General features: G+C 36.1%; 1 protein-coding gene across 4 annotated transcripts in view; it reads right to left on the bottom strand.

Annotated features, from left to right (window-relative positions):
• Positions 1–4848: 4848 nt before the first annotated feature.
• LOC118914675 (AP-2 complex subunit beta-like) overlaps positions 4849–11539 on the bottom strand; it is a 39093-nt gene continuing 32402 nt past the window's right edge. The window contains exons 4-7 of one of the 4 annotated variants that reach the window (XM_057496807.1): positions 8115–8305; positions 5893–6114; positions 5264–5384; positions 4849–5133 (exon numbers count right to left, since the gene is read on the bottom strand). In XM_057496807.1, the coding sequence (XP_057352790.1) occupies positions 5020–5133; positions 5264–5384; positions 5893–6114; positions 8115–8305 (648 nt within the window). In that variant the 3' untranslated portion in view covers positions 4849–5019. The remainder of the gene's footprint in view (positions 5134–5263; positions 5385–5892; positions 6115–8114; positions 8306–11539) is intronic. The other 3 variants (XM_057496805.1, XM_057496804.1, XM_057496806.1) reach the window with 3 other exon arrangements.

Here is an 11539-nt window from a genome sequence, read left to right as displayed (position 1 = left end):
ATGAAAAGCCCCAAAAACAAAGAAACATATACACACATATAAAATTTAGTATATGATTAAGATATTTCATAACAGTAAGAAAAGAATGATTTGTTCTGGGGTTTGATCCTCACATTCATATCTTTTAGCAAAATTATTTCTATTTTAATTATCAAAAACCTCTTTAAGTGTAAAAAAAAATCACTGCCATAAAACTGGAAAATAAAGGTGCCCCTAACTTTAAAGTGAAAAAGACTACTTTGTAGGGTGTGCCATGGAGATACCATTGAGAAAAAAACTGAGAACTCCCTACATAAACAAATGTAAACATCTGTGCATTAAGAAGTTAAATGAAATCCAAAGGAAAACAAATTGGGAAAATAACTGCTAAAAAAAGGAAGGGTTAATATCTTTAATAAAAAAGGATTTTAAATATGTTCACCTCAACTAGAAATCAAGGACTTGACTACAAGGATCCTCCTTACACCATTATTGGGAAAAAGAGCAGAACAACTTTACAGTCCTACAATAAGGGAAAGGCTAAATAAATTATGAAGCAATCACACATTTTGTCTATACCACTAAAACTGACACAAAATGTTATTGGTAACATGGGAAAATGTCCATGTATAATAAGTGAAAAAAGCAAACTACAAAAGTTAATAGCATTTGTAGGATGATTTCACTTTTGGAAAAAATACACCCATGCATGGAGAACTATATAAACCAAGGTTTAAAATCAAGCCTATATCATCTCTGGGAGATGGAACACGGATGGGGGTAAAGAGAAAGCAGTGTGTTCTATTTCGACTTGTCTTATTTTATCACCCTATGTAGTAAACACATATGACTTTCCTAATAGGAAAAAATGAAAATGTTGTTTATTTCTGACTTAAGGGATAAGACATAAATCAGTATCTTATCTTAATCTATACAAATAAGAAATAGTGAACACCAAAGAACAGAAAACGAAGAAGTAAGGAACTCCTGGTCTTAACTTAGTGCCTTAAATTATTTTAAATAAAATAATTTGATTTTATCTAGAAGATTAAGAACGGAGAGGGGTTTGCTTCTCTCCTTAAAGAAATAGGTATGCACTGTACATACATACAACTTTAACTTGTAAATCATATCTCCGTAAAGCTGGGGGTGGGGGAGTAAAACCCATTAAAAAAAAACAAAAAGGCAAAAGTTACTGGAATAAAAAAACAGTACTATGGGATTGCTTTTTCGGTATTATTTATTGACTCAACAGCATACTGCTTGATCTTTAACTTAAACAACTTAATGCATTTTCCTCACCTCAGTATACTTGCAGACACACCTGAACTTACAGTTATGATAAAAATATAACTCCAACTCTTAAAGACACATAAACTTTCCAATAGGCCTAGTTCTCTTAGCTAAGTACTAAATGAAAATTCCTTTTTTCTCATTTGTCATATCTCTGAAACCTACTGTGCATTTGAAAAAAAGAGAAAGAGGCCCTGAGAGAAAGCAGAAGCTCAGTTTAGAAGCTGTACAGCAAGTCTGTCACAGTTCTCTGGCTGGGTCGTGTCCCTCTATCCCAAGGCAATCATTGCCTATCCTTTCCCAACCACTGTGTTTGGGGGACTAGGTAACTCTTTCCAACTGGTAACTTTCATAATTGAAACAGTTCTACAAAAACTTTGCAGGCAAATCCAAGTAACCAAAGCTAACGGGGCACTAGAAAAAAGGCACGACTTTTGAAGGCTGATCTCAACTTTCCAGAGAAAATTCATTCTTCACATACTTTCATTTTCCCACCACGGAGCCCTGAGTCATAGGAAGAAGTGAAAGCCATCAAAAGCTTATCTCTTCTGGATCAAAAAGACCTGAATGTAAGTCATGAAACCATAAAACTTTCAGAAGAAAACTTAGGCAAAAATCTCTTAGATATAAACATCAGCAACTTTTTCCTGAACACATCTCCTCAGTCAAGGGAAACAAAATAAAAAATGAACAAATGGGACTACATCAAACTAAAAGACTTCTGTACAGCAAACGGTACCATCAGCAGAACAAAAAGGCATCCTATAGTATGGGAGAATATACTTGTAAGCAATTATTCAATAAGGGATTAACATCCAAAAAGAAATTATACGCCCCCAACACCCAAAAAACAAGTAACTCAATTAAGAAAAGTAGAGAGGATATGAACAGACAGTTCTCCAAAGAAATTCAAATGGCCAACAGTCACACGAAAAGATGCTCCACATCGCTAATCATCAGTGAAATGGCAAATTAAAACCACAATGAGATACCACCTCCCACCCATTAGAATGGCTACTATCTAAAAGACAAGGAACAGCAAATGCTGGTGAGGATGCAGAGAAAGGGGAACCCTCCTACACTGTTGGTGGGAATGCAAATGGATACAACCACTGGAAAGCAGTTTGGAAGTTCCTTAAAAAACTAAAAATAGAAAAACCATTTGACCCAGGAATTCCACTTCTAGGAATTTACCCAAAGAAAACAAGATCCTGGATTCAAAAGGAGATATGCACCCCTATGTTTTTTGCCATACTATTTGCTATAGCCAAGATATGGAAGCAACCTAAGTGTTCATCAAAAGATGAATGGATAAAGAAGATGTGGTACATACACAATGGATTATTATTCAGACATAAAAAGAAAAATCCTACCATTTGCAACGACATGAATGGAGCTAGAGGGTATTACGCTCCGTTAAATAAGCCAGGTGGAGAAAGACAAATACCAAATGATTTCACTCATTTGTGGAGTATAAAAACAAAGCAAAACAGAAGGAACAAAATAGCAATAGGCTCATACACACCGAGAAGGGAATAGTGGTTAGCAAGGGTAAGAGGTTGGGGCGGGGGGCAGAGATTAGGGGCACAATAATTCACAATCACAATATAGGTTTGTCACTGGCTAGTAGTACAGCACGGAAAGTAGTTCATGATGCTGAAACATCTTACTATGTTGGTGGACAGTGACTGCACCGGACGGGGTGAGGACTTAATAATGTAAATAAATGTTCAACCACGGTGCTGTGTATTTGAAACCAAAATAAAATGGTGTATCAATGATACTTTAATAAAAAATTAAGAAAAGCTTATCTCTTCCACATTATGACAACTTTTCCATTAGTGACAATCATGGCACCAATGGCCTCCAGGAATATAAATGTTTTGAAAACAATTTCCATCATGAGGCCATCATTTCCAATACATGAGGCCATCGTTAATTCCAGGGGTAGAAAAATCTCTTTAACTTTGGATATAATCTTGTACAACTCTTTACAACTTTATCAGAGATCAGTAAGACAATGACAGTGTGGCAGTGAAAAGCAAAAAGAAACTCTTAAGCTACCACAATTCTTTTGAAAACTATCTACCTTAAGTAGGTGGTTATACCTCAGTAAGAAAAAGAAAAAAGACAGGTAAGTATGTGAAGTGTGGTAATAAAAAAAAAGATGTAACAGACTTTCCCATTTCTGAAATGGAGTGACAGAACTGTATTAAGAATCTGAAGCAACTGAGAAGAACCAGGAGGAGAGAGGATTAATTAACTCCTTGCTGTAACAGCTAGTTTACTAAATGATGTATCAGTGGTTAACTAATGAAGAATCACTGAGTTGAATAAAAACAAGGAAGGGCAATTAGGAACTGGGCTTTCATAGAAGCTTCTTTGACACAGGATGTTTCCTTTTTTTCTCATGAAGTCCTGGCTGGACATACTGCACAAATTAGTTTAGGATCCTTGAGAAATCACATGGTCCAACACTGAATCTAAGCAGAACTGCACACAGTCAAGGAGTAAGAACAAATACAGAGTTCTGAATCTACCAATCACAGTGAATAGAGGCCATCAATATTTTCAACAAATTTCTGAATGAGGAAAAACAAGTGGAGGACTGGTGACTGATGAAGCAGGGCAATGCAAGTTGTAGCTCATATACCTACTGGAAGGCTGCAACCAAGCTAGAAACCAATCGGCCCTGTAAGACCACAGAGAGGCTCCAGGACTACCAAGATCAACTCCCTGCCCTAAAGCAGAAAACCTGCGAATACAAAGTGTTACCTACAGGTGCACAGAAATCCTAGTGAACTTTCTGTCATCTCATTCTTAATATAAATGGGCTGCAATTTACTATATGCATGGTAAACACCTTAATTGAAAAGCTATATATATACACAAGAAAACGTCACCCATATAATACCCCAGATGATTCAATTCAAACTGCAGAAACAAACAACAATTCATATCCCAGACTGAGAACCTACTACAACCACAAAAAAAGGGATCACTACAAAAACGTACCAATGACAAGAAACAGCAATGAAGAGAGGCTGTATGGAATGATGGCTGTGCAGAGGCCAAGAAAGCAATCAGCCAGACTGGAAGAAGAGAGAGGACAGAGGACTAGAAGCTCAAAGGGACTAGGACAAAATGTTTATACAGATTTGATATAAGCTTGAAAAGCTGGTTGAAGATAGGGTTAGAATGAAGACACACAATTCAAGAAAAAGAGGCCATCATAAAACTTGAGAAAAAGAAGTCTGTGTAAGAAAATAACTATTATGTGTACTGTGGTGACTCTACATATTTACAGTCACAGTATGCATACTGTTTTGCAGGACTACAGTTGACAGAACAAGAGATATAGGTGTATTATCTCAATTTATAAGGATAATCAATAAAGGAACATAAATTTCATGGTATAACTATACCAGAGAATAGGAGGGTAGAAGTAGGAATGGTAGGATATATGAACTAAGTTGCTTACGTCATAGCAGAAAGTTAATAGACAATGTCTATAATTGGTAAATCAAAAAGTAAAACACAAACATATTAGAGATACAGAAATAATCAAAACAACTAAAATGAGAAACAGTCAAAATGATTCTCTCTGGCAGGGGAGGGACCAGGGACACCTGCTTTTTACTAAAAGTTCTTTAATATTTTAACTATGTCCTTTATTCCTTTAATAAACTTTAAAAATGTATTTTAAAGAAAGGAGTGAATACTCAGAATCCCCTGAAGTGATCAGAGCTACCACCAGACACTTGCCTCCACCTTGATGGCGCACCTCCCAATGGCCCGCACAGCTTTGCGAACAAAGTCAACATCCACCTCTGTGGCATACTCCTTCAGTTCTGCTAGAACCTGGTAAAAATCCAGAAGTGGACAATGACTAAGCATTTTCAAACAGCAATTTCATGGTCTACCTTTTTCTGAAAGCCAGACCTTAAGATCTAAGTCACTATAAATAATTTGAGTCTGCTTTAGATCCCACCTGAGCAATGTTGGCTTGGGATGCCAAGTGAATCATTATGTCCAACTTCTCTAGTTTAACATAGATAGGGTCATTGTACTTCACAAAGAAGACTTTGATTTCCTGCTTCAAGATTTCAGGCCTGTGGAATGAAGAAACCCGAGATAAGAAAAGTGAGACATATATTGATATATCCTACTAAGTCTGTATTGATACCTAAGCTGTGCCTCTCTGCTCCCTATCCACTCGCCCCAGGGAAAAACCCACAAACTTCCTCTACATCCCTTTAACTGTCTATTTGGCAGACTATTTTAGCCTTTTTAATGGTCAGGATATATACTGCCAAAAAGAATTGCTGGGAGAATGACAATCTGCCTCCAGATAATGGCCTGCTCCATATTAAGCAGGCAGTAGCTAGGATACCATTAAGAGGCCCTCAGAAAACAAACCCAACTGGAGAGCAACACCAAGCATTTATTACAGGAACACTCTGAAATCAATGCCCTGCTGACTCTGAGCAAGTTGCTCGGCCACACATTTTCATTTCCATACATTAAACACAGCTTAACAATTGCCTCTTTATATATCGATATTCAGTTTAATTCAAAATGATAAACACTTAAATCATCACTAGTTCATTTTTTCCCAACCTTTTCTGGACAATTAGGTTGATGTTCCTCAGGGCGACGTACTGCACCTCTGGCTCCCCAGACAGTAAAGTGACAAGTGGAGGGGCCAACTTCTTCAGCAGCATATTGTAGTAGTCAGAGTCCTTAGGTAATAACTCTAGAAATTTCATTAGGACTTTTACTGCTGAAAGCACCACTGCTGAGTTGGCATGAGATAGTCGGGGAGCTACCCGCTCACAGATGCTGAGGGCAGAAAAGGAAGATTAACAGCTTGAGTTATAATTTCTGTGCTTAATCCAGTCTATAATGTGTCAGAGTTCCATGGCCCAAGTATAGGAACTTAAAGAATCAATTAGATAAGTCAAAGTTCCAAGCATAGGTAATAAAACTGGGATCCAATACTGCAAAGCCAGCAAACTACAGGCAGAGCATGTACAGTGGTAGACTTTAGGAAATCAACAATAAGGGATATTCAAACTGGAAGGAAACTGGCTACTAAACCAAACACTTGAAGCTCACACTATTTACCTTCCTTTTCAGAGTTCTGTGTCCCCTTATTATGTAAGAGCTCCCTGCCTCACAGCCTATTTCTCCTCAACATACAGGAAGTCAAATTAAGCATTCTGAGTATTATTTCATAGTGAGAGATACCATCCAAGTGTGGCTGAAGGTTTCATTGTAAGATGCAGGAAGAAGTGGGTTGACAGAGAAAACTACCCAACTGCTTGTCTTCAGAATAAGAGAATCTTTCAAAGGGTTTTTGTTTGTTTTTTTAACAGAAGCACTGAAATATTCTCTCAACCTTTTCTCCTTGTCTTAGCTCCTGCCACGTACACTTACATGCCTTACGAAATCTTGAATACTGAGTTATCTTTCGAGCGTTCTTCAGAAATTAATCTTTTATAGCTCTTATGCAACATGAGCAGCTAGTTACCTATATTCAGTTAAGGATACAAGATAAACTGTTTCTCTCCTTTCCTCCTAGATCTACTTGACTAAATTCCTTGACCTCCTTCAGGTCTTTATACAAATGCCACCTGCTCAGGAAGGCCTTCCCTGACTAGTCCCAAGTGGCCAGTATCGCTTAGATCTTTCCCTGCTTTACCTTTCTTCTTAGCACTTATCATCATCTGACATATTACGTATTCTACTATATATACATATAATATGTACTTCTGTCCCCATCCCTCAGAATAAGTGTTCCAGGAGGGCTACAATTTCTGCCCATCCACTTCTATATCCTCAGGGCCTAGAAGAGCATGGACTCAAAAAATATTTGCTGAGTAATTAAGTGTGAGATGTCAATGACCAACAGAAAATAAAATTTTATCATCGTAAAGTTCTTTCCAGAAGATACTTGTACTTTCAATGAGTGAAAGGATCTATCAAGGTAAACTTTAGTGAAGTCCAGAGGGAACAATTTCCCAGACAAGTGAAGAGCACTTACGTTATAGTAGCTTGAGCTTCAGCCAGGCAAGGAAGGTTCTTATCTACCATAATTAAAATATGTCAGCTTTAATACAAAGCCAATATTTCTTCAGAAGTACTTTGCCTACTACAATGCCTATATACATAAAATGCTCATAAAAATTGGTGAAGATTCCAACTCTGTAAACTAAAATGTGAGTATGTGTATATGAAATTTAGTAGGAGTTCATTTCTGATAGAGAAAATTTGTAACATGAAAGGAGCAAAGGGCTGAGAACAATCCAGGTGTACCTTTAAAAATCTTCTCTAAATTCAGAGTGCTTTGATTTCTGTATCTATTGTAATACTTTAAATATAGAAATTTTTTGTGTGTGTGGTGCAAACACACTTTACCTAGTACTAAATTACAGGTATAGCTCAGATCAATTAATTCCTATCAAGCCACTTACTATGTACCTGACAGAGTGAAAGTTTGTCACTACAATGAGACACTCAGAAACCGTTGTTTGTCAAATGGCCAGGAACCGCTGTATGGAGATGTGAGACCACGATGAGGCAGATTTTAGGAGAAATCAACTGTACTGCTCACATAAGAAATGAAAAACACACACTGCTTAAGAAAAGCTATTTTTTCATGGTTTACTCCACCACCTAAAATGTTCCTAAATTGAATGAGAAAGTACCACGAGGACAGCAGTATCTATCCCATAAGCCACTGATCTTCCTCAACATAACAGACCCTTATTCTCATACAGACACTAGAACTTGTTCAATCAGACAAGACTCCCAGACACCATGCAGGCAAACAGACTGACCTCTGAGCCTCCCGGTCATCTTTAGGGTTGTAATTAGACAGGCAGTCCAGGATGAAAATCTGGCCCCATTCGGTGCACTCATTCAGGGCTGTCAGCAGCTTATTAATGTTCTGTGGGTTCAGATCAAGTAAGTTGCTATTTGGGTGAGATTCACTGATTTCAGATAATGCTGCTACAGCATTAGCCACCACCTGGGAAAGAAGCAGGTAAGACTTTGATTTACCAAAAACAGTACATCTACAGACAAATACTTAACCTTCTCTAACTCACTTTATAGATATCAAGTCATTACTATTCCTGAACATTTCCACAGGCAGCATAAACAGATAAAACTGCTTTCAAAACATACAAGCACACCTTAGCTCAGTGACTGCACCAAGGTGAACACTGAAATAAACTGAGTCGAATGAATTTTTTGGTTTCTCAGTGCATATAAAAGTTATGTTACATATACTGCAGTTTATTAAGTGTAGCATAGCATTAAAAAAATGTGTATGTCTTAATTAAAAAATACTTTATTGTTAAAAAATATTCTAACCACATCTAAGCTTTTGGCAAGTTTGTCACAGATCACCATAACAAATATAATAATAATGAAAAAGTTTGAAATATTGCAAGAATTGCCAAACATGACAACAGAGACATAAAGTGAGCAAATGGTGTTGGACAAATGGTGCTGAAAGACTTGCTTGATGCAGGATTGCCACAAACCTTCAATCTCTGTGAAATTCAGTTTCCTCATCTGAAAACTGGGAATAATTTAATCCAAACATCGATTTTAGTTTGAAGATAAAATCAGATGACATATGTATAAGCGCATCTACAAAGCCTTGTGCAAATTTAAGGTGATAATAACAGCATAATTAATTAAGGGTAAGTTGAAATTTTTTACATTCACACCTCAAACTGGGATGCCTTTTGTAATCAATAGCATGTAAGTTTAATAGGAAGTATTTTTCTTTCCAGGTACCACAGAAAATATCAATGCATCTTACAATCACTGGCATCTTAGAATCAGTGATTATGGTATCTCAACTGTATCCTCCTTTCAGGAAGTACAATAAATGAAAAATTGCTACCAAATTTAAAAACTATACTTGTATCCTGACTTACAGATCTAGGAATCCACATAAGCTGCAAAATAAACAAAATGAAATGAAAACAAATTTTAAGTTTTCCCAAAATTATAGGTTTTTAATATAACTGACAAATCTACAACCAATCAATGTTTAACTTAAAAACTCCAACAACACCTAAAAATAAAACAACAGAAAAACTACACAACGGTCCTGTACAAGTCAATTTAAAACCATGTTTGCTGTGAGGCTCCCAGTTGTTACTAAAAATAGCAAGGTAAGGCTAAATATAAATATTCTTAAGTACAAATGAGACATGAGGGGAGAGAGCAGCTTCAGTAATTACTTACATATATCAAAGACACTCTCTGCCAGTGTATTCATTGTATTTATTTATTTTTTAAAGAAGAAATAAAAACCCATCTTCTCAAAAAAAAAAAATTCTCAAAAATGTCAGCTCATTGTAGTTCTTGCTAAAGTCCCTTGTAAAAAGCTTGAGAAACTAAGAGTTGTGTGATTATCCTTTTGCTGGAAAGAAAAGAAAGATATTGGCCACAATTTAACTATTTGAATACCCGTATTATCTAGGTAGCCGGCGGTTTATTCTAGCATGTTTTTACCTAGAAAGTAAGTGTCGAGAGAATATGACTTTTTAGCTGAATAATACATTTATAGCAATATCCATTATTGTGTGAATGATAATGCCACAAATAGAATCATCTTTAGCTATAATTTTATGATCACAACAAAAATTGCAAGATGAGAAATCAACGACTTGTGGTAAATATGGTTATGGATACAGTATTTTTGTTATTAAGACAAATTGGGAAGAAACAACTAGTCCACCTATGACATGGTAGCATATATGAAGTTGTTTTCTGACTTAATTTTTATTTGCTGACTCCGCCATCAAGATGGCATTTAGTGAAAACTAAAGGCATAAAGAGTGAAAGAATAATCCCCTCCATCATTTCAGTGCTTTACACGCAGGAAAAAGGTTATTTTATTTCCCATGCATGATACACTTGATAGATTCAATTACAGGATAAAGGATCAAAATGTCATACAGGAAGACCAAATATTGTTTTCATCTATTGCTGCCAACATATGCCCAGTCTTGGTAACCAGTTGTCCAAAATAAAACATCCTACCACATTTACTATTGCTGCCAGCCAAAACCTTTAATGGTGTTTTTTTTTTAAGTTAAACATAAGGTCTATTAATAGGAGACATAGAAGAAAAAGTGAAAATTGGGGTAATTAAAAAAAGCAGTGGCTGAAAGGAATGAAGCATTAGAATCCCTCTGTTAGTATCACAGGCAACTGGAAATTAAACCAAGTATATAATGCAGCTAATAAAGCATATGTTCTGGTGGTAAAACAGGCGATTTCTGCTTATTATCACATTAAAACAAGAAAGGGAATAGGGAAATGTAAGTCTAATGAAAAGATCCAGAGAAACCAGATTACAAGATCATGTTTAGAAAAGCCTTCACTGAGAAAAGGAGATCACTGCCAAATGGTCACTGAGCCAATGATCTACCAGAAAGATGTACCCCCCCCCCCAATAACAAAGCTCTACCTTCTCCCTTTCATCTCCACATCTTCACATTCAGGCTGTTACATTTTCAGAAATGTACCAAAGCAGGCTCATAAGAGACTGCTTAGAGTTCTCCTGGTCAATAAGCCATGTTTCTCTCAGTCTTTCCTGGAAACTTAAAATAAGCCAGTTACACTGAATTTTAAGTAGAAAAAGAAAGAAACTGACTTCAAGACAGCAACTGGATGGCTAACTAGGGTATACAGGATGATTCAATTGTCAATGTTTATACTCTGTTTCTCCAGATTTTTGTACTATATCCTAGTACCTATATTGTTGATTTTCTTTTTATATTGCCAATTTAAAAAAATAAACTTTAAAATTAAAATTGAAACTTAAGATTTACTTCCTCTTCCTAGAAAGCCTCCAAAAAATAAATCAGTATCACAAAGAACAAATCAAACCCTTGCAGTAACTGCCTTGATACCATATATTAAAACAAAGTTCTCTCTTTTACTTGAACCATCACTCTGAATTTGAACTGTAACTAACACATGTTAGTATTTTTCCCCCTAGAAAATTGCCATTTTTCTTAGGAAATACTAAAAGAACATGAAGACAACAGTGAAAAACTAGACTTCCCAAGAAAGAAAGGGTTTCTAAAGCAAGTTTTGCTTTAAAAATGGATTTTCAAATAGGTTTTCTTAAGTGAGTTTCTTCAGTACATTGGTCGATTTATAAAAAGTTGGCATCTAGGCTACAAAAGAACACATCCATAGAGTAAAAATAATATTTTATATTTCATCTTGC

Source organism: Manis pentadactyla, unplaced genomic scaffold (genome assembly GCF_030020395.1).
Source record: "Manis pentadactyla isolate mManPen7 unplaced genomic scaffold, mManPen7.hap1 scaffold_539, whole genome shotgun sequence".
NCBI classification, from domain to species: domain Eukaryota; kingdom Metazoa; phylum Chordata; class Mammalia; order Pholidota; family Manidae; genus Manis; species Manis pentadactyla.
This window is presented reverse-complemented; position numbering and strand designations above follow the sequence as displayed.